The sequence below is a fragment of the Schistocerca nitens genome, chromosome 1 (genome assembly GCF_023898315.1).
Source record: "Schistocerca nitens isolate TAMUIC-IGC-003100 chromosome 1, iqSchNite1.1, whole genome shotgun sequence".
Taxonomy (NCBI): Eukaryota; Metazoa; Arthropoda; class Insecta; order Orthoptera; family Acrididae; genus Schistocerca; species Schistocerca nitens.
The window spans coordinates 929,497,988-929,523,195 of NC_064614.1; the positions used below are offsets into that span (position 1 = coordinate 929,497,988).

Consider the following 25,208-nt stretch of genomic DNA (forward strand, 5'->3'; position numbering starts at 1 on the left):
AGTTTTTTCAGATGAAACAAGGACTGCAAAGGCTTGTAATCCATTACTAAGTAGAATTTTCTACCATAAAAATAGTGGTGGAATTTGGTTACAACATACACAACAGCCAATGCCTCTTTCTGAGTTTGTGAATAGTTACACAGGAGCTTTGGGCGACACTTCTGATGTGAAAGCAACACCAATTCTGTGCAAAAGCACTGCACTGATTCTGTAAGAGGAAGTGTCAACTTGAAATACAACTGGTTTGTCAGGATCAAAGTGAACTAAGCATCGATCACTGAGCAATGCATCTTTAAGTTTTTGAAAAGCTACTTGGCACTCATCTGTCCAAACAAAGGGGACATTCTTGCAATGCAAGTGATGCGATGGAGCTGCGATTTGTTCAACATTTGATATGAACTGAATATAATACAAGGGTTGGAACTTTAATAGTGGCAACTATTTCTTTACAGCTCGTGGAAAATAGTTTTACTGACCTTCAAAGCAGTCACCAACATTGTGTACAACCCATTGCCAGTGATGTGGAAGTTGTAGGATACTGTTAGCAGTGCCACTTGTGTCAACAGTTCAAACAGTTCAAGTGGTGCACTCTATTGCCCGACGAATTTGTAGCAGTTCTGAAGCAAATCTGGTGAAGTATTTCCTTCAATTTAGAAATCGAGTTGAACTCATGAGGGCTTAAGTCAGGGGAGTGCAGTAGGTGGTATAGCACTTAGCAGTCCCATCAGTCAAACAAATCAGTAACAGCTTGCACTGTACGTGCTTGAGCATTGTCCTGCAAAATGATGCTCAGGTCCTGCAGAATGTGTCATCACTTCTGTCTCTAATCTGGTCGTAGGTTATGTTCCAAAAATGAACAAAGAGTTTGTTCAACTGGCATATCACTGAAGAAACTGCTCACATGCTAGGTTTGTGAATGCCTGTTGCAGACTTTGAATATACTGCATTAGTGAGATGGGCCTTGTGATTAGAGTTTTGTGAATGGGCCGAATTCTTATGTTTGTTCCGTTGCAAACACAAGGATAGTACATGTCCTTTCATACAACAAGCATAACACTGAGCTTGTCAGAAGGGGCAGTCTTGGCGTTTGTGCCATGAATAACACCAGGGGCAATACTTAATTCTGTTCACCTGTGTAGTCACCTGTGTAGCGAACTGCTTATGCAGTGTAGAATGTTGTTTACTCAGCGTAGTGAGCTGCTGCTGTTGCCGAATGGGCTGATCACAACTACCGACAACCTGAAAAATAGCTGGCTGTTCAAATTTATGAACCGACAAGGCACCAGAATCATACTGATCCAGTATTTGCACTACCTGATGAAATGGTGGATCGGACTGTTTCAAAATCTGTTCTCTGAGTTTGACATCAGGTACATTGTACACGATAATATCACGTAATATCACATCTAAATATAAAGCACCACAAGCACATGTGAATTTGTATTTCCTTGTCATACTCAGAAAATCTGTTACCTTCTACGATAAGTTTGTTCCAACCTTTTTTTGCAATTAAAGATTGATACCTAGCTGCTACCACATTCACTTGCTGGTCATACTAGTTTGTCAGCAAGCGTACCACCTGTTTGTAACTAAGTTCACTTGGAGTGTCGTTAGGAAAAAGTTTGTTTGTGAGGCAGAACACTGCACTTCCTACCGTGGAGAATAGATAGGGAAGTTTCACAGTACCTGGTACATTGTGACGTATAGGTGTTCCTCGAACTGGGACAACCAATTGAGCCATTCCTTGTCTTGTTCACAAAACTGTCGAAAAGGCGGTATAGCAGTAGGTGTTGCTATAGCTGGTGCTTGTTCTGTGGGGTGTCCATCATTGGCCAGTAGCTGCTGCACCATGTTGTGTAATGTAGAGATTTTCTGTGTCTGGGACTGAAACATCTGTATTAGCTGTGTGGCATCTTATGCTTGTGGCTGTAGTGCCTGAGCAGGGGGCGGGATAGGCAGGGTGGGCATGTTGGAAGACACAAATGCAACAAACAGACAAAGCAAGCAAGCAAAATAAGAACAAAAGCAAAGAAACTTTCTGCAATTACCACCTGAAAACACTGATTAGCAAAAGGCAAACAAAAAATTCTGCAGCCGTCAGGAGCGGGGATTTATTAGTAAGTTCTCATGACCAATGCGGGGTCCTGCCCACTCATCTTGTATAGGGTGCCTAAAGGATGCTGTATTCTTGAAATGCTATACAACAGTTAAAGCAAATCACATTAATAGTTTTTATTACAATAAAGAAGATAGACTATACTTAACTTTGTATTACAAGAACGTGTCACAATTGATGGGTGACAGGCAAACAATCAGTGTCTTTCTCTATATACTATGTCCATACAAGCAATGGATATGGATCACTAATAGCTGCTATTGTAATGCTCTCCTAGTGCTGGTCTAGTACTGTGCAGCCGAGGCTCGCAGAAGCAGCACTTATATTCTCTTCTTGTAGAGGCATCTCCTGTCGTGGTGCGGTCCTAGTCAGTGGGCTATTGGCTGACGTTGTCTCGCAGCCTTCTCTGCTCTTGTGGTTTTTATCTTTGTGCCAGCATTTGTCAATATGCTGGAAAAAATGTGAATGTTTATAAATAGTTAATGTAATTATAACAATGATTATGGGCATCTCAAAAAGAGATTGACAATTAATTGTATTTTATTTATGAAACATATTGTCTAAAGATTGTTTTGCATATATAGGTTGATATATGATAGTAATTTCTTTGCTATATGTTGTTATCAATAAATCTTTGTTCTTTTGGGCAGTTGGTTGTATGAGTTTGAAGTGCAATGATGGGGAAAGAGTTATGTGTATTTTACTGATTTGTATTGTGAAGTGAAAAGGCTGAAAATATGTGTGTAACCCTGCAGAAAGTCCACCAGAATTCATATTATTATCAAAACATCAACCTGATCATCCTCTAGATGATTACAGAAAGGTAAACCACAGAAAGGAAAAGAACAACGAGCCATCAATACATAACGAAGAAGAGCATCAAAGAAGATAAGTATTTTTATTATTAACAGAACTGGTTGTTTAAGTTCGACTGTCCTGTCACTTTCTGCAATGTGTCACTATCTCAGCATGGCAAGTGCAAAAACATACTTGACCTGTTAGCAATGAATAGTCCTGAGCAAAGAGGGAGCATCATGATGGATACAGGGATTAGTGAGCACAAGATTGTTGTAGCTAGATTGAATAACGCAACATCCAAACCCACCAAAACTAAATGCAAAATACATCTTTTTAAAAAATTAGATGAAAATTTGCTTGACACCTCCCTAGGAGACAGCCTACACTCCTTCCAATATGACTATGTAATTGTAGACCAGATGTGGTTTATATTCAGAAATAGTATTGAGAGATATATACCAAATAAATTAATAAGAGATGGTGCTGATCCGCCATGGGACACAAAACAAACAGGTCAGAACACTATTGAAGAAGCAACAAAAAAAAAAAAAACCCTTGCCAAATTTAAAGGAACACAAAATCCCCAAGATTGGTGAAGTGTTACAGAAGCTCAAAATTTAGTGCAAACTTTGATGCAAGATGCATTTAATAGTTTTCACAGTGAAACACTATCTTTAAATCTGCCAGAAAACATAAAGGGGTCCTGGGAGTACGTAAAGTACACTGGTGGCAAGACGCAGTCAATACCTTCAATGTGTGACGATAGTAGTGATGTTATTGATGACAGTGCCACTAAAGCAGTAACTAATCATGGTTTTCCAGAATTCCTTCATAAAAAAAGATGCAGTGAATATTCCCTGGAATTGAATCAAGAACAACTGCCAACATGAGTAGCGAAGCAGCTTAAAACGCTTAAAAAGGCAAGGATTCAGGTTCAGATTGTATACCAGTCAGGTTCCTTTCAGAGTATGCTCCATACTTAGTAACAATATACAACCACTCTCTCGTAGAAATATCCATGCTCAAAGTCTGGAAAGTTGCACAAGTCACACTGATACTGAAGAAAGGAACTAGGAGTAACCCATTGAATTAAAGACCAATATCACCAATGCTGATCAGCAGAATTTTGTAATGTATACTGTTCTGAACCCCCATGAACCATGGACCTTGCCGTTGGTGGGGAGGCTTGCATGTCTCAGATAGCCGTACCGTAGGTGCAACGACAATGGAGGCGTAGCTGTTGGTGAGGCCATACAAACGTGTGGTTCCTGAAGAGGGGCAGCAGCCTTTTCAGTAGTTGCAGGGGCAACAGTCTGGATGATTGACTGACCTGGCCTTGTAACGCTAACCAAAACGATCTTGCTGTTGTGGTACTGTGAATGGCTGAAAGCAAGGGGAAACTACAGCCGGGCATGCAGATTTACTGTATGATTAAACGATGGTGGCATCCTCTTGGGTAAAATGTTCCAGAGGTAAAGTAGTCCCCCATTCGGATCTCTGGGCGATGACTACTCAAGAGGACATCATTATCAGGAGAAAGAAAACTGGCATTCTACGGATTGGAGCGTGGAATGTCAGATCCCTTAATCGGGAAGGTAGGTTAGAAAATTTAAAAAGGGAAATGGATAGGTTAAAGTTAGATATAGTGGGAATTAGTGTTCGGTGGCAGGAGGAACAAGACTTTTGGTCAGGCGAATACAGGATCATAAATACAAAATCAAATAGGGGTAATGCAGGAGTAGGTTTAATAATGAATAAAAAGAATAGGAGTGCAGGTAAGCTACTACAAACAGCACAGTGAACGCATTATTGTGGCCAAGATAGACACGAAGCCCATGCCTACTACAGTAGTACAAGTTTATATGCCAACTAGCTCTGCAGATGACGAAGAAAGTGATGAAATGTATGACGAGATAAAAGAAATTATTCAAGTAGTGAAGGGAGACAAAAATTTAATAGTCATGGGTGACTGGAATTCGACAGCAGAAAAAGGAAAAGAAGGAAACATAGTAGGTGAATATGGATTAGGGCTAAGAAATGAAAGAGGAAGCTGCCTGGTAGAATTTTGCACAGAGCATAACTTAATCATAGCTAACACTTGGTTCAAGAATCATAAAAGAAGGTTGTATACATGGAAGAAGCCTGGAGATACTGACAGGTTTCAGATAGATTATATAATGATAAGACAGAGATTTAGGAACCAGGTTTTAAATTGTAAGACATTTCCAGGGGCAGATGTGGATTCTGACCACAATCTGTTGGTTATGAACTGTAGATTAAAAATGAAGAGACTGCAAAAAGGTGGGAATTTAAGGAGATGGGACCTGGATAAACTGACTAAACAAGACGTTGTACAGAGTTTCAGAGAAAGCATAAGGGAACAATTGACAGGAATGGGGGAAAGAAATACAGTAGAAGAAGAATAGGTAAAAAGACAAGGGCTAGTACAAATTGTAGGGTAACAGAAGAAATATTTAATTTAGTTGATGAAAGGAGAAAACATAAAAATGCAGTAAATGAAGCAGGCAAAAATGAATACAAACATCTCAAAAATGAGATCTACAGAAAGTGCAAAATGGCTAAGCAGGGATGGCTAGAGGACAAATGCAAGGATGTAGAGGCTTATCTCACTAGGGGTAAGATAGATACTGCCTACAGGAAAATTAAGACCTTTGGAGGAAAGAGAACCACTTGCATGAATATCAAGAGCTCAGTTGAAAACCCAGTTCTAACCAAAGAAGGGAAAGCAGAAAGGTGGAAGGAGTATATAGAGGGTCTATACAGGGGCGATGTTCTTGAGGACAATATTATGGAAATGGAAGAGGATGTAGATGAAGATGAAGATGAAGATGAAATGGGAGATGTGATACTGCGTGAAGAGTTTGACAGAGTACTGAAAGACCCAAGTCGAAACAAGGCCCCGGGAGTAGACAACATTCAATTAGAACCACTGACAACCTTGGGAGAGCCAGTCCTGACAAAACTCTACCATCTGGTGAGCAAGATGTATGAGACTGGCTAAATTCCCTCAGACTTTTCAAGAAGAATATAATAATTCCAATCCCAAAGAAAGCAGGTGTTGACACATGTGAAAATTACCGATCTATCAGACTATAAGTCACAGCTGCAAAATACTAATGCGAATACTTTACAGACAAATGGAAAAACTGGTATAAGCCGAGCTTGGGGAAGATCAGTTTGGATTCTGTAGAAATGTTGGAACACGTGAGGCAATACTGACCCTACGACTTATCGTAGAAGAAAGATTAAGTAAAGGCAAACCTATGTTTCTAGCATTTGTAGACTTAGAGAAAGCTTTTGACAATGTTGACTGGAATACTCTCTTTCAAATTCTAAAGGTGGCAGGGGTAAAATACAGGGAGCGAAAGGCTATTTACAATTTGTACAGAAACCAGATGGCAGTTATAAGAGTCGAGGGACATGAAAGGGATGCAGTGGTTGGGAAGGGAGTGAGACATGGTTGTAGCCTGTCCCTGATGCTATTCAATCTGTATATTGAGCAAGCAGTAAAGGAAACAAAAGAAAAGTTTGGAGTAGGCATTAAAATCCATGGATAAGAAACAAAAACTTTGAGGTTTGCCGATGACATTGTAATTCTGTCAGAGACAGCAAAGGACTTGGAAGAGCAGTTGAATGGAATGGACAGTGTCTTGAAAGGAGGTTATAAGATGAACGTCAACAAAAGCAAAATGAGGATAATGGAATGTAGTCGAATTAAGTTGGGTGATGCTGTGGGAATTAGATTAGGAAATGAGACACTTAAAGTAATAAAGGAGTTTTGCTATTTGGGGAGCACAATAACTGACGATGGTGGAAGTAGAGAGGATATAAAATGTAGGCTGGCAATGGCAAGGAAAGTGTTTCTGAAGAAGAGAAATTTGCTAACATCGAGTATAGTTTTAAGTGTCGGGAAGTCGTTTCTGAAAGTATTTGTATGGAGTGTAGCCATGTATGGAAGTGAAACATGGATGATAAATAGTTTAGAGAAGAAGAGAATAGAAGCTTTCGAAATGTGGTGCTACAGAAGAAAGCTGAAGATTAGATGGGTAGATCACATAACTAATGAGGAAGTATTGAATAGGATTGGGGAGAAGAGGAGTTTGTGGCACAACTTGACTAGAAGAAGGGATCAGTTGGTAGGACATGTTCTGAGGCATCAAAGGATCACAAATTTAGTATTGGAGGGCAGTGTGGAGGGTAAAAATCGTAGAGGGAGACCAAGAGATGAATACACTAAGCAGATTCAGAAGGATGTAGGCTGCAGTAGGTACTGGGAGATGAAGAAGCTTGCAGAGGATAGAGTAGCATGGAGAGCTGGATCAAACCAGTCTCCTGACTGAAGACCACAACAACAACTGTTCTGGAACATTATGAATCACCTTCAAGAAAACTATTTATTGACAAAAAGCCAACATGGATTCAGAAAATATCATTGTTGTGAAACAGAACTTACTCTTTATTTTCGTAAAGTAATGAGTACTCTCTACACTTGATGTCAAAGTGATTCCATATTTTTAGATTTCCAGAAGACTTTTGACCCTGTTTCTCACTAGCAGCTTCAAATTAAATTGTGTGCCTAAGGAGTATCATCCCAATTGTGTGACTGGAGTCACAATTTCCTGCTAGAAAGGTCGTAGTTCCTAATAACTGATGGAAAGTCATTGAGTAAAACAGAAGTAATATTTGGCATTCCCCAAGGAAGTTTTATAGGCCCCTGTTGTTCCTGATCTGCATATGCAATATAGGTGACAATCTGGGCAGTCCTCTTAGATTGTTTGCAGATGATATTATCATTTACTGTCATGTAAAGTCATCAGATGATCAAAACAAATTGTAAAATGATTTAGACAAAATATCCGCATGGTGCAAAAAGTGGCAATTCACTCTCGGTATTGAAAACTGTGAGATCATCCACATGAGCACTAAAAGGAATCCATTGAATTTCAGTTACATGGTAAGTCACACAAATATAAAGGCTATATACTCAAATAAACACTTAGGGATTACAATTACAAATACCTTAAATTGCAGTGATCACATAGATCATGTTGCGAGGAAAGCATACCAAAGACTTTGGTTTATTGACAGAACACTTAGAAAATGTAACAAGTCTAGTAAAGAGACTGCCCTCTTCTGGAGTACTACTGTGCAGTGTGGGATCCGCATTAGATAATATTGACAGAGGACACCAAAAAAGTCCAAAGGATGGCACCTTGTTACGTATTATTGTGAAATAAGGGAGAAAGTGCCATGGATGTGATGGTGGAGTCATTAAAACAACGCCCTTTTTCACTGCAGCAGGACCTTCACATGAAATTTCAATCACCAACTTTCTCCTCAGAATTTGAAATATTTTGTTGGCACCCACCTGCAAAGGAAGAAATGATCATAATCATAATAAAATAAGAGAAATTAGAGCTCACACAGAGAGACGTAACTGTTTGTTTTCTTTCACTCCTGTTCGAAAATGGACCAGTAGACAAATCGTTTGGAAGTGGTTTGATGAACTATCTACCAGGTACTCAATTGTGAATTCACGGTAATCATGTAGATGTTAGACCACTTGCAATTCAAATTTGGTTATATCTCTGTATTAATTCACAAATTATCTTACAATCCTTGGATGATGTTGATTTCAATAATATTTTTTTTCTTAACAATGTAGGAAAAGATAGATTGCTACTCACCATGAAGACGGCACCTCGAGCTACAGACAGGCACAGTTAAAGGACATTTGCATAAGTCTTTTAGTCACTGCCTTTATCAGTAAAAGAGGGACACACACCAACACACACACAAGCAAGCACACCTCTCAAACACACACACACACACACACACACACACACACACACACACCACCTCCACCACCACCACCACCACCACCACCACCACACCAACTCCAGCATCTCAGGTAGGAATGCAATTACTAATTTATTCCAGTTTTGAAGTATAACATTCACCCATACTAACTCACAGGAACTGCCTACGTCAATTACACTACAAGATAAACTAATGCCAACAGCAGCAAAGACACTGTCACCAACTGTATTTAATCTATTCTTTCAGGTCCTTTTTGATTGCTGTTAGGTCCTCTTTAAGGATTTTGGCTGAACTTATCGCCAGAATTAGCCAGTTTTTGGCACCTATAATTATTTGAGCTTCAGTGCTTTCTATAAGTGCCTGGAGCTCTAGTTCTTTCCTAAGAGAGCTATGACAATTTATGACTACAGTACTGATGGTTGCTATGTCTACCCTTTCCCTGTGTTTGTCATGAACCCTTTGAAATTGAAGCCCAGTCTGCACTTTCCCAAGACCCTCAAACCTAAAAACTAGTCCATTCCACACAGCCCCACTACCTGTGTAGCAAAGATGACACTTTAATTATTATTATTATTATTATTATTATTATTATTATGATTACTATTATTGTTGTTGTTGTTGTCGTCTTATGCCTCAATTCCCACCACTTCAGGTATAGTTTGACAGATATATAAATGAACTCCTTCCTGGCAAGATCAGCCAATCATCATTCGACAGAAGACACCTAAATTCAGACTGGTGTGGCCCATGGTATATAAGGATAAATAAAACATAAACTTGATTTTTACCCATGTTTCTGAGTATCTGTGATTGTTAGAACCCGACCCGCAGTTCTAACGCTTGTGGTGTGCATGAGAGGGAATTAGGAGTGAGGGGAGAGCAGCCATTCCACACTCTCAACCAATTCATCAGTAGCTCTCATGATGCCAGAGCAACAGGTGTACCCCGCATTGCACAGTGTGTATGTATAAATTTTCATTGTCATGAAGAAGTGCAACTGTTAGAAATTTTTTGGGACTTGACTGCATTGGTTGGGAACCAAACATGGTCAAGGACTTACATTTGTCTGGCATAAAGGACTCAAAGGAGCTCAAGAATAAGTGGAAAATCAGGAGCATCATTGCCCTTCACAGACCAGCATTATGGACGAAAATATTCACACAGTTTGAGACATTCTTGAAGACAAGCAGTGGTTGAATATATTTGAAATAGTTGGATCATTACCATTAGACTCCCAAGTCAAAATCCGCCTGCTCAGCTGGGTGGTAACGTGCTTGCCTCCCGTGCAAGAGGGCCCAGGTTCGATTCCCGGCTGGGTGGAGATTTTCGCCGCTCGTGGACTGGGTGCTGAGTTGTCTTCATCATCATTTCATCCTCATCACTAGCACGCAAGTCACCCAATGTGGCATTGAACGAACTAAGACTTGCACTTGGCGGCTGAAGTTCTCCGAATAGGGGCCTCCTGGCCAACGATTCCCAAGTCAAAACAAGCCAGTGAGCAAGAGGTATGAGACAGGCAAAATTCCCTCAGACGTCAAGAGGAATATAATAATTCCAGTCCCAAAGAAAGCAGGTGTAGACAGGTGTGAAAATTACTGAACTATCAGTTTAATAAGTCATGGCTGCAAAATACTAACATGAACTCTTAACAGATGAGTGGAAAAAGTGGTAGAAGCCAAGCTTGGGGAAGATCAGTTTGGTTTCCATAGAAATGTTGGAACACTTCAGGCAATACTGACTCTACGACTTATCTTAGACTCTAGAATAAGGAAAGGAAAACCTACGTTTCTAGCATTTGTAGACTTAGAGAGAGCTTTTGACAATGTTGACTGGAATATTTTCTTTCAAATTCGAAGGTGGCAGGGGTCAAATACATAGAACAAAAGACTATTTACAATTTGGTGTAGAAACCAGATGGCAGTTATAAGAACTGAGGGGCATGAAAAGAGAGCTGTGTTTGGGAAGGGAATGAGACAGGGTTGTAGCCTATCCTCAATGTTATTCAATTTGTATATTGAGCAAGCAGTGAAGGTAACAAAAGAAAAATTTGCAGTAGGAATTAAAATCCATGGAGATGAAATTAAAACTTTGAGGTTTGCCAATGACATTGTAATTCTGTCAGAGACAAGAGACAGCATAGGTCCTGGCAGAGGAACGGAACAAAATGGACAATGTCTTGAAAGAAGCATATAAGATGAACATGACCAAAAGCAAATCAAGGATAATGGAATGTAGTTTAATTAAATCAGGTGATGCTGAAGGAATTAGATTATGAAATGAGATACGTAAGGTAGTAGATGAGTTTTGGGGGAGCAAAATAATTGATGATGGTTGAAGTAGAGAGGATTTAAAATGTAGACTGTCCATTGGCAAGGGAAGCATTTCTGATGAAGAGAAATTTGTTAACATCGAGTATAGATTTAAATACTTTCAGAAAAGCCTTCCTGAAGTCTTTTCTGAAAGTATTTGTATGAAGTGTAGCCATGTATGGAAGTGAAACATGGATGATTAATAGTTTAGACAAGAAGAGAATTGAGGCTTTTGAACTGTGGTGCTACAGAAGGATGCTGAAGATTAGGTGGATAAATCACATAACTAATGAGGAGGTACCAAATAGAATTGGGGAGAAGAGAACTTCGTGCCACAACTTGAGTAGAAGAAGGGATCGGGTGGTAGGACATGTTCAGAGGCATCAAGGGATCACCAGTTTAGTATTGGAGGGCAATGTGGAGGGTAAAAATCATAGAGGGAGACCAAGAAATGAATACACTAAGCAGATTCAGAAGGATGTAGGTTGCAGTAGGTACTTCAAGATGAAGAAGTTTGCAGAATAGGGTAGCATGGAAAGCTGCATCAAACCAGTCTCTGGATTGAAGACCACAACAACAACAACAACAACAACAACATGGAGTGTTGGAGCAAAGAGGAAGCCAAGTCTTGACTATCAGCTCACAAGGTTATTTCAACCATTTTTGTCAACCAGTGAGGCATTTTGCTTATTGATTTTTTGCTGTGGGTGAGACAGAGTCAAGCCTGTTCATTACTGTGAACTGTTAAATCCAGTAAGGTCTGCATATTGCTGCAAAAAATGAAACCAACCGATTTGAGAGGCTATCCTCCCCCACAACAACACCACGCCCCATAATGCAGCTCAGACAGTCGTAGAACTTGAAGAAATGCACTGGACTCAACTGGATCATCTTTGCTACAGCCAAGACCTCTCACCCTTTGGTTTTCATGTGTTTGCGCTGCTAAAAGAAACTGTATTATGGCTCAATTTGAAGATGGAGACATTGGAGGACTCATGTGCAATTGGCTCCTTACGCAACCAGCTACATTCTATGATGCTTGGATAAAGAAAACCTTCTTTCTCCCTGGAAAAATGTATTTCTCAAGCAGGTGACTATGTAGAAAAATATACTATACTTGCCTTTTATTTTTCAATAAATCATTTTATGAAAATAAAATAGTATTTTATTTGATTTACTCTTGTGTTGCCATAAGCACACAATAAAGTACAGCGCACAAAAATCATTAATGAATTAAATTAAAGGAACAAGATGATGTTTGGCACAAGTAACATTAATACATCCATGAGAAATGATTACAGCTCATATTATTTGTTCAGTATATAGTGCATTCTTGTAATACATTAAAAGAGTGAAGTGCTCAACAGTTTTTCAAAATCATTTTCTCCAAATATAAATTTTTTTATCATCCTAGGAAAAAACAAAAGAACTATTCTGTCTGGGTTACCCCTTAGTCTGATCAAGATGGATCCCTTGTTTCTATTTATAATATTATCTTTACCAGCAACTTCATGCTACATTCTAAATTGTTATTTTAAAAGGATTTTCTGCTTGCCATGCATCTCAGAATTCATTTAAATGTTTACTAAAAATACATAATGTAGCTTACTGATTTCTTAATTGCTTCCCATAGATTGGCAAGTTTTATCTTTTGTGAGCAATTTGTTCAATATATCATGATGATGTAAAGCCAGTTTACATGCTATTTGAAGATAAAGACCTATATTTAAATGTGCCTAAATGCTGACTGGAGATGAATGCATATGGCAGTAAAATTGTATGTATTTTATGTAACTGAAGTATGTAAATAAAAAAACTGATTTAATCCTTTTTTCCAGACAACTAATAATTGTAAAAAACAAACATATCACTTCTTAGTAGTTCAGTATTCACTCTCTTATATTGGAAGTATATTAGTTTCAAAGTAAAAAAAAAAAAAATTCTATCACTTCACATGAGATATTCACTCTTTTAAAATAGTGTTCACAAATGACAGAAAAATGTAAAATTCAATATATTTTCAACACAGTTTGGTTACAAAAACTCATGGGATAATAATTACCATAACAGATTTGACATGTTACAGGAAAAATTATTTTCAGTGTATGACTGCCAAGTAATTATTTTTGATACATGAAACAGTGACTACGATGAAACAAATACACATTATACTTATAAACCAATATAAATTATTTCTCTGCTGAAAGAGTTGATTCCAATGAAACTACACCGATAAAACATATTAACACTTTAAATGCTATGGACGAGTTAACTTGTCATGCTCCACGATTTCACAGGTGCTGAGGATGTGTTTAAACATGGCACCTGGGTTATCCTGAAGTGCTGTTGACATGTTTGTGTGTCCTGTTCCCACTACCTCTTACTGCTGGAGACAGGTTATCGTATTTTGTGGACTATAAGATGCTATGGTCTACATGGCATGCTTTAATTTTTAAGCAATTTTTAAGAAAATAACATTTTTGCCATTTCTATTATTAAATCACAAAGCGAGACTAAAAAAAAGTTCTTAGTTTATAAAACTAAACTGACTGTTAAAATCCTTGAAAATAGTCATCTGAACTTTCTTCTTTTTCTTCTTATTCCTCTTCATCATCATCATTGTCCTTTTGATATATAAGGTGGCATTCAATGGCATTGAGAGCATTACTTACGTTGCACTTCTTGAAAGGTTTAAGAACACTGTCTTCTCTCACTCTGTACCATGACTGTTTTATCCACTGACACACTTGTTTGATTGTAGGTCATTTTAAAACTCCCTTCGGTGTGAATTCATGTTTGGTTTTGATCCATCATCCATTTGTTCCATTACTCTCTCATAGACACTTTAAATGGTTTATTTACAAAGATATCAAGAGGTTGCAAATGTGAAATAAGTCCTCCAAGAATAACAACAACGTCTTCATTTCACTGTATCAATTTCTCTTTCACATAATTTTTCCAATTACTACTAAACTGATCTAGCACAAAAAGAGAACTCTTCTTAAATAAAGCACCTTTTCTTCTCTCCCACACTCTGTTAATCCATAATTTCATACCAGCCTCATCCATCTATCCCTTGTCATGTATGTGAACATCACCACCTTACGGTATTTCAGAAGGTTTTGACATTGTTTTGCACCTGAAAATGATCACTGGATTAAGTTTAGTGCCATCAGCACAGCGTGAAAGGACAATAGTGTTGTGCATTTTTTCATGGCCACTTGTTTTTATAATTACAGTTTTAACACCTTTCATGGCAACAGTTCTGTTACTCGGCACATCAAATGTTGGAGGACCTTCGTCCATATTCGCTATTTGGCTTAGTTCCACACTGGTTTTCTTTCAGTGTTGAATAATAAAGTGACAGAAAGATAGTATTTTCTCTTCATACACTTGTGACATTTTTTGAGATATTTTGGTTTTAGTTCACACGCTAAATCCATGCCGCTTCAGAACTTGTAGTACCAACCAACTCCACCCTTAAAGTCTGTTAAGTTCAACTGTAGCACTAACTTATTAGCATATATTTGAATTATTTCTGTATTAATTTCAGTGCCATTTTGATGGTGTCCTTGAATCCATTTCACTTTTGATGGTGTCCTTGAATCCATTTCACTATGTCATCTTCTAGTTTTGCTCATTTTGCATTCAGTCCTCTATTTGCACATTTAGTGTTCCTCATTTTTTTCAGTCTTTCGTTATTATCCTGCCAATTGAAAATGGTTTTTTCTGTTGGTGGAGGGCCAAAATGTCACTCAGCTGCTCTGTTTCCATGTTATTCTGCATGTGGTATGTTATTACTTTCAATTTATAGCCCGTATCATATGAATACCTTTTATTTTTTCCATCACAAAACTAGCTACTAATAAAAATATTGTACTGTTACCGATAACACAAATCACTTTCAGTTCAAGTTTACTGTCACCGTAGACTGCAGTGATACATCATAGGCTAGACAGTGTTCAGGGTTTTTGATGGTAGAGTGGGAGGGAGACAGTGTTAACAAGTTTGTGAATCACCGCAACTTATGTTCATCACATAGGTTTCCAATGACCTTGAATATACGGCCATTTTTAAGATTGTTAGGAGTTTTAATTCAAACACTGGAAATTTTTATATTAATTTTGGGTACAAGATGCACCATAATTTTGGAGGCAATTTTTCCAAGAAAAAAATGCACCTCGTTGTCTGTAAAATATGTTACTTCCATATCTCAGTGCATACAAATGTTTCAGTTATTTATTATACAACATACTTCTTTTGATGATATCACTTGCAAGAAGCCTTCTTTTAATATCTTGAAGCATTTATGAAATATGACTGTTGTGACCAAATGATTCCTGGTGTGTGGGAACAGAAATGGGGGAATTTCACATGACCATCTGCTGGACATAAAAATCAACAAATACAGAACCAAATGAGATATCATTCTGCTCTCAGTTTTAAATAAAATTTTGGTATCTTATCAACATTACATACATGACAAAGTATGAGCTGAGATCAACCATGAGCCAAGTTTATATAATGCATTTTTACCTCTACAAACTCTTTAAAATTTCATGCAATGTTTTACTTAATTTGATGCAGCACAGTAACTGTGATGAACAATAAAAAGAAATTCACTCTTTTATTGAATGAAGATATCAGAGTGTAAGATTCACAAAAATCAATTTTTTTGATTGAGTAATTTTCTTAAAATTGGATGGTAAGTTGCTCATAGCAGCTGGAATGCCATTTATCAGCAAAAGTAGCAGCATTAAGCATGCACTATAGCCACAACAAAACCACACTCATCACAGAATGCAGTAATCAGGTCTGTAGCAACTAAAGAGTTAAATAAAATGTTCATAATATCAAAGAAAAATACAATTCTGTAAAACATACAAGCTATCATGAATCCAGAGAATGCAGTGTTTGTTATAATGCAACAAACATCTATATAGTATATTATAAACTGTAGTGACAAAGTTCACTTTCCATCAGTGCAGTGAAGTGTAATGTGTGTTGTGTGCAAGCATGGTTTTGTTTACATCATGGCTGTCAGTTAGCTTTCCGTGCCAGCTGCCAGGGGCACTGCAGTCCACAGTGAATATTTCAGAGCTGCCATGGAGCTTACACATTATTTTGAGAAATAATAGTTCTGGTGTTATTTTCTAGTCAATGATTATTCTCTTGTAGTTACGATGAGTAAAAGTAACATTCTTCCCAGGGATACATTTATCTATGTAAAGCTGTGTATTTATCTGATCTGTATTCATTAATTCTTGTGCACTGCCTCTTTCCTTCGGCAGACACAAATAAAGTTTTGTTCCACAAGTCCCAGAGATAATTTCTTGTGTCTTCAAGCTATTAACAAACTAGTCATCATTGATACATCAGTAACGACCAAAGTGATGACCCCAGTGTGATTTGAAGCAAGAAGAATGCCAAGAGGTGCAATTACACTGGATACGGTACGACAGAATCATCAGAAGAAATAATTCTGACAGTATTGAGGCTTGTAGTGCGCTTACCCCCGTTCTGGCTGCATAATCTTGTGCTTTGGTTTGTGCAAGTCAAAGCCAGCATCCTCTGTGGCAATATTACTATGGACTCCTTAAAATTTGCTTTGGTTGTCAGTCAATTAGACCATAATTATGCCGTGGAAGTATAAGATGTAATCACCACAACGCCGGCAGTCAACATATACGAGAGATTGATGGCTGAGCTGATATGATGAGTTTCTGCATCAGAGGAGGAGCATATATGTCAGGTGTTAACTCAAGAAGACATGGGAGACTGCAAACCATCACAGTTTTTATGGCACTTGTGCAGCAAGGTAGACATCAGTACTCTGCCTCGTAGCCTGAGGCATATGTTGTGCAGTTGCCATCTGCTATCACACATACAAGCCACTATAACTTCGCAGACTGATAGGCCCTTGGGCTCAGTGGCTGATTTGGCAGACTGATATTGCATGCTACAGGCCAGGCTGCAATTAGTACGTCAGTAGCAGCATGCAGCGATGTGCCGGTGGTGTCGAACACAAACCATGCTATCTGCAGTTGTGACTAGTACATTGGCAGTGACACATCTAAGCCTATCACCAGCAATAGCTTTCATGTTCACCTCAAGTTCGGTTTCTCGCTTTGGCTGCCCACTACATGTGAGAACAGATCACAGCACCAGTTCAAGTCTGAACTATTCTCTCAATCAGCCAAGTCCTTTGGCACAGTGCATTGCCAGGCTACGAGTTACCATCTGGCAGGTAATGTTTTAGTCAAGCACTGGCGTCACACACTCAAGGTAGCAATCGTGTGCCAGGGATCAGACTGGACTACTGCATTACCGATGATTTTACTGGGTCTCCGGATGGCGTACAAACCCAACTTGGATACTTCAGTCACAGAGCTAGTCTACGGTGAAACGCTGCGTTTTCCTGAAGAATTCATCAAAGTACCACTGCCACAGACACTTGGTCAGGATCACAACTACTTTATAGTTAAGCTCAGGGAACATGTTGCTCCCCTTTGCCCTCTCCAAGTTTCGAGACATGGCATTCCTGCTACCTTCATTCGTCATGATTTAGCGTCCTGCACTCGAGTCATGCTCCAAACAGGCGTCATCAGACCTGGGCTGCAACCACCATACACTGACCTGCAATGAGGAGAACACGCCTTCGAAATACTGCTAAATGGAAAATTGTCTACAGTATCAATTGATAGAGTGAAACCAGTTTACATTCTGCACAAGGATCCTGCTTACAACCATTCATGACTACAGCTTCCTGCTCAAGCACCAACAGCACCTACCTTGCTGCAGAACCACCTCTGGCTGTTCCAGAACTACCTCTGACGGTCACAGAACCACCTCCTACTGATGCAGTACCACCATCACCTTGCACAATGAGACTGAGATGGCATGTGTGCTTCCCTGCGTGTTACTTGGACAGCGCTCCACTTCCACCAAGGGGGCAGCTGTAGAGACAAAGTTCACTTTCCGTCAGTGCAGTGAAGTGTCGCGTGTGTTCTGTGTGAGCATGGTGTCGTTTGCATCACTGCTGTCAGTTGGCTTTCCATGCCAGCCACCAGGGGTGCTACATTGAATATTTCACCATTGCCACAGAGCTTACATATTGTTTTGAGAACTAATAGTTCTGGTGTTATTTTTTAACCAATGATTATTCTCTTGTAGTTACGATGAGTAAAAGTAACATTCTTTTTGTAGGTACATTTATCTATGTGAGATTGTGTGTTTATCTAATCTATATTCTCTACTTCTTATGTGCCACCTCATTCCTTTGGCAGATGCAAATGAAGTTTTGTTCCATGAGGTCCCAGTGATAATTTCTTGTGCCTTCCGGATATTAACAAAGCAGTCATCATTGATACATCAGTAATGGCCAGAAACTATTGGGATTGTTATTACTTCACCCTAATATAATGTGGATCCCAGTGAATAATACAAAACACAAAATTATTGCATTCAAGTATACATACTCATTACTATGATACCATCATCTGTCACATACGCCATAGACAACAATATGGATAAGATAGCAGTTGAGTCTGCAATAATGTTCACGCTCACGCTGATGATGACATGACACCTATCAGCATCATTACATGAGCACCCCCCTTTCCCAAACAGTTGAAGTCTGTCATGCTAAAGTGACAAGCTGAAATGATTTGTACCTAACTTTCTTCTTTTCATCCCAAAGAACTTTTTTGGGGAGAAGTGATCAGCAGTGTTGTAGCTGGCCACATTGGCAAAACACAGCTGGGCCGTTTTTTCCATAACTTGTATCAACAGTGCACAAAGACTGTGGTGACAAATCCTGTTCACAATCACCCACTGTCACCTCAACATGTGTTCTTATGTGGAGTGAGAAAGCGACTGGCCATTGGCTATGCTGCTCAATCTACTGAGTTGGGTTAGCATCTTGATGAGATGCCAAAACCAGGAGCACCTTTCCTGCTGGAACAAGCGCCTTACTAGCCTGCCAGAGCACATAAAAACTGGTGTAGGGTTGGGCTTCTGTGGAAGCTTAGAGGTATCTCCTGTTGGTCCTAGTGCCTGTGAAAGCTGAGATTTTGGAGTGCTGAAAGTGAGGAGTGCTCCATCACCTATGTATGCAGACTTCAGACATTCAATTAATACAGTGTTCTGCTTGCCACTCTTGTAAATGACGAACATGTTTCCTTTCCTAGAAATGACGTTAAAGGACGTGGAGTAGAAGACGAGAGTGGAGGCCAGATGGAATCGTCGTTGAGCCACACAAACTGGCAACTTTGCAAGTCTTTAAGGATGAAAATGTTCCATTCACCATGTCTAACTGGATATTGAGTGGCCAGACATGTCACATGTGTGAAGACAGTTGTAGAAAATTTGTAGAAACCTGCGATGACAATGAATGGAGTAACATAGGCATGATGAAGTCACCAGGCAGCCGTAGCTGCTCTTCATACACTATCTGTATGGGTGAACGGTTTATACATACTTTAATTGCTGTGGGTAACCCCGGTAGTGCTACCAGCAATGAATCAAACCGTGACAACTTATGACATCTTAAGGCTGCCTCTAAAGTGTGATGCTTCCACTCTACCATACCACTGCTAGCAAGATGGTTGCCAGTTGATTGAATGTGTGTGCCCTCACAGAGCCAGATCAATCCTAAAACAACTGCCCTTCAAACTGTTGCCTTCTATCCGCCGTAAGTGTTTGTTGTATACCAAATCTCACAAACCTTGACTGCACTAATGCCCTGGCCACCAAACCAACAGAAATATTGGAAATAGGTACCACTTCTAGCCAACTCATAGAATTATCAATGATTGTTAAAAGGCAGCAGTATCCATTAGAATAAGACAGTGGCCTACAACGTCTATGTGAATGTGGGCAAATCTTGCTATCGGCATGTGAAAATAATTGAGTGGCATGAACATGTGCTTGACTCTACTTTGCTGTGGTGGCAAGGCAACTCTTGCACACAAGTGCCAAAGCATGACACTCTCTCTCTGTATTCCTGGCGAAACTGGTTTTGTAGTTACCAGTTTGGCAGTTGCTCTGATACTGGGATGAGTGAGGTTGTGGCAAATACAAAAAATGTTTGCCACCAAATTTCAGGGGTGAATGACCACTGACTTCCTCCAGTTATGTCACACTATAGTCCCTGTCATATGCCCTGAAGTGGCACATGCCCAAATTGTAAAGCTGTTGGTCCATGATTTTTGAGGACACATTGGAGGAAAGCATTACCCTCCTGTTTTGTGGCCACATCATCCCATTTAATAACATTCAAACTGGCACAGTTGTGAGAAAGGCAGTCTACTACATCAATGTCTCTGGCTGATATATGTTGTATATCAGTTGTAAACTTAGTCGGTCAGCATTAGCAGGTGAATAGAGGTCTGTCATTTGCTTAAAAATTGTTGTCAGTGGTTTATAATACGTGAGTATTGTGAATTGCTGATCTTCGATGGAATGTCAAAAATGCTTGATAGCCAGGTAGGTGGTGAGTAGCTATCTGTCAATTTTGCTACACATATGTTGCTGCTCACATAGATTTTTTGAGAATAACACAAGCAGTTGCCATCTGCTGGTCATATATTACTGGCTAGATCACTTTCAGTGCTAGGGGAGCATCTACAGCAGAATAGCTTTAGACAGTGCCATATTTAAGTCATGAAAGGCAGCCTCAACTTCTGGGGTCTGTGGTACTTGCCTACTGCCAGATGTGTTTTGTCTGTTTAGCAATTTGTTGAGCAGCTCTGTACCATAGCCAAACAAGGCAAATGCTGTCAATAGCAGTTTCCTATTCCCTATGAATGTTCATAGTCACTTGAATGTAGGAGGCAAATGGCATCTGCTAAATAGCCTCCACCCAGGAACTTCCTGCATTGGAGAGACCATATCTTGAAAAAATGCACTTTCTCTTTTTTTTTTTCAGTAACACATTTCCCTCTGTTACTTAAAAAGAGGTACTATTCCAAACATTGAAATAGCGTTCACAAATGTTCTGTATGTCTTGTTGTAGAGAAAAGTAAAATGTCATCCATGTAACAGAAAATAAACTGTAATCCTCTGGGCATTTTGTGCATTAAAGACTGCCATGTTTCCACTGCATTTGTTAGTCCAAAAGGTACAAATTAAAACTCAAAGAAACTGAAGTGTGTCATGGCAGCTGTCTTATAAACTCTCCACTGTAGCCATTGTAATTTGTGAAAATGCCTTTGCACAGTCAGTTACATTGAACAAATAGGTAGTTGCCACATTACTGCTGAAATGTGCTATACTAGGTTTCAGATATCTATCAGGGATGCCACAGACATTTAAAGCCCTATAATCTCTATATAACCTCTAAGAGCCATTCTTTTTTTCATACTACATCTAGGGGAATGTATCTAGGGATGTAGCTATAGTATCTTCTACCAGCATTTCGTCAAAGTCTGCTTGCACAGGAAGAAGCTTGTCCAGTGGCAGCCAGTAAGGTTGTAACAAAACTGATTGTCCTGGTGTAGTCCAAATGTGATGTTGTTTAGGCTGATGGCATCTTTTACCCAACACAACAGAGTCAGTGAGCACAGGTAATTCTTGAAGCAGCTCTAGAAAAAGGTGGTCATCAAATGCTGAAGTGAACTTAGTAGACCTTAGATATTTCAGGATTTAAGCTAGCTTCCTACTTCTGCAGCGTAGATATGGATGGAGTAGGAGTTGCCACATTTATCAAAAACTGCCATAAATTCAAGAACATTGACATTAATAAATTCTGTTTAGAGCAGCATCTAGAAGCATGTGCAACAGAAGTAGAGTTCCATAACAGATCCTATATAATAATAACTATTTACCGAGCACCTGCAGGAAATTATAATCTATTCTTAGATCATCTAGAAGCTCTTTTGGGATATTTAACAGGAAGAAACAAAGAAATTTTGATTGCTGGTGACTTTAATACAGATTTTCTAATGCAATCTTCCAGTAAACATTCACTGCAGTTAGTAATGTTGTCTTTCAATCTAACTCACACTGTAAACTTTCCAACTAGGATCACTAAATCCTCAAGGGCAGCCATTGATAACATTTTTATAGACAAATCAAAGGAACGAAATCATATCATAAAACCCGTTATAAATGGACTATCAGATCATGACATGCAGCTCCTTGTTTTAGATGTAAATTCTAAGCAGATTACCAAGACTGCTAAATCTGAGTACAGGAGAGTAGTCAATCAACCAAAAATTGAGTGTTTTAGAAAACTGCTCAAAGATATGAACTGGAAAGATGTTTATAGTGCTCATGACATGAATGAAAAATATAACACATTCATGAACAATGTCAGTACCATGTTTGAAAACTGTTTTCCTCTAAAAGTTACTCAAATTAAACAGAAGTCTATAATGAAACTATGGATTACACAAGGAATAAAGATTTCCTGTAAGACAAAAAGGAAAATGTATCTGTCGACCAAGAATAGCTCCAATGCTGATGATTTAGCTAAATACAAGGAATACTGTAAAACATTAAAAAAAGTAATTCAGATGTCTAAACAAATGCACTACAAGAGTCTAAACAAATGCACTACAAGAAGAAGATAGCAATGTCAGGGAATAAAATAAAAACAATATGGAATATAGTGAAAGAGCAGACTGGTAGAACCAGAAAGGAACAGGAGCAAATAGCACTAAGGGTAGATGACACATTAGTAACTGATGGGCATAGTGTGGCAAATCTATTTAACAAGTACTTTATATCCATTATTGATAGAATGGGACTTTCAGGATCAGTAAATAATGCCCTTGAATATCTGAAACTAGCCTTCACAAATAGCTTCAAGTACATGAATATATCACTCACTTCACCAAAAGAAATAACGTCCATAATAAAATCTTTAAAAACAAAGCATTCTAGTGGGTACGATGAAATATGAACAAAGTTACTTAAGGCATGTTCTTGTGAGTTTAGCACAATTCTAAGTTACTTGTGTAACCAGTCAATTATAACTGGGACATTTCCTGACTGGCTAAAATATGCAGATGTTAAGCCTCTATTCAAGAAAGGGGATAAAGAGATACCATCAAACTACAGACCAATTTCACTTTTGCCAGCATTCTCAAAAATTTTAGAAAAAGTAATGTACAGGCAGCTGCTCAACCATGCGACCACAAATAACATATTATCAAGAACACTGTTAGGATTTCAGAAGGGTTCTGATATCGAGAAGGCTATTTACACCTACAGTTAAAATGTACTTAATTTATAAATAACAAATTACAAGCAGCAGGTATTTTTTGTGATTTGTCAAAGGCATTTGATTGTGTGAACCACAACATCCTTTTAAGTAAATTAGAATTCTATGGTGTCACAGGCAGTGCTGCAAAATGGTTCAAGTCATACCTCACTAACAGGAAACAAAGGGTGTCAGTGCAAGGGACTAGTGAATTAAGTCATCAGTCATCATCAGAATGGGAAGAAATTACATGTGGTGTCCCACAGGGATCCATCTTAGGGCCATTGCTTTTTCTTGTGTACATTAATGATCTCTCATCAGTTACACTGCCAGAAGCAGAGTTCGTTTTGTTTGCAGATGACACAAGTATTGCAATAAATAGTATGTCAAGTGTAGTTCTAGAAAGATCTGCTAATGATATTTTCATGGATATTAATAAATGGTTTAAAGCCAACTCACTGACATTAAACTTCGAAAAGACTCACTATATGCAATTCAGAACCTGTAAGAGGTTTCCACCCAGCATATGCATAAAATACAAAGAAGAGTAGATAGAAGAGGTTGACAGTCTTAAATTCCTGGGATTACAACTTGATAATAAATTCAGTTGGGAAGAGCACACCACAGAACTGCAGAAACGCCTTAACAAATCTGTATTTGCAATTCGAGTGTTAGCAGACATAGGCGACATAAAAATGAAAAAGCTTGCATACTTTGCCTACTTTCATTCCATAATGTCATATGGTATAATATTTTGGGGTAACTCTTCAAGTCAAACAAAAGTTTTCAAGAGTCCAAAAGCGTGTAATACGTATTATTTGTGGAGTAAATTCATGGATGTCCTGTAGAAACCTCTTCAAAGAACTGGGTATACTAACTACTGCCTCTCAGTATATTTACTCATTAATGAAATTTGTTCTAAATAATATATCGCATTTTCCAACAAACAGCTCAGTTCATACATACAATATCAGGAACAAAAATGATCTGCACAAGGACTTAAAAGCAAAAAGGGGTCCACTACTCAGAAACACTCATCTTCAATAATTTGCCAGTAAACATAAAAAATTTAGTTACAAATAAAGATCAGTTTAAAAGGAGCCTGAAAGACTTACTAGTGGCCAACTCCTTCTACTCCATTGACGAATTTCTTAATAGAAACAAATGATGTATTGTATATATTCATACTATTAGTATTGTTATTTCAGCTTAAAAAAAATTGATATGTTCCACATCCACGAGGATCTCCTCAGCACGGATCTATGGAACGAAAACTAATCTAATCTAATCTAATCTAAGACTGCACATTGAGATGCTTGTTTTGTAGCTCCTGCAAACCATTTTTGTGGCACAGATTTTGCAACCCCCAAATAGTACATTCAAATTCCTTCAGTAAGCGTACAACCAAGATCAAAAAGACGCATTTTCCTTGTGTAATTATTCTTTTTCTCTCTGTACCTCATCACAAATCATTATGATTCCACTGAGGTTGGCTTTCAGTGAATGGTACATGATCCTCTGATTCAAAAGCTCATCTTGTTAAGATTCAAGTGAGGCATGTTCAAACATATGAGATACTGAATTCCTTTCACATAATGGATGCATGTGAATTCTGCATTGAGTCAGGTGCCGGAGCGTGTCTTGACAAGCCGGCATGTTTGCCGCAAGATGCCTGGACATCTTTGTTAAATCCATTATGGCCCCATTCTGCATCACATAACACAGCTCATAGAATAAATGAGGAGAGGATGCCACAGAGGTCACTTGAAGTAAATGGCAATTTATGAAATCAGGCATTAGCTGATAATGTCGAAGGAAATCAGAGCCAATCACAGGACCATCCATCCTCAGCCACCAAGAAAGTACACCTAGGGCAGAATCCATTGTCCAAATGCAGTGTAAACTTCTTCTCTCCATAAGTAGAATTTTTTTGAAATTT

The 25,208-nt window shown here is 38.6% G+C and overlaps 1 protein-coding gene across 1 annotated transcript in view; it reads right to left on the minus strand.

The window, feature by feature from the left end:
• Window positions 1–2,289: 2,289 nt before the first annotated feature.
• Window positions 2,290–25,208, minus strand: part of LOC126193291 (uncharacterized) — a 75,010-nt gene continuing 52,091 nt past the window's right edge. Inside the window, exon 4 of the mRNA XM_049932675.1 lies at window positions 2,290–2,566. Within this exon, the coding sequence (XP_049788632.1) occupies window positions 2,485–2,566 (82 nt within the window). The 3' untranslated portion in view covers window positions 2,290–2,484. The remainder of the gene's footprint in view (window positions 2,567–25,208) is intronic.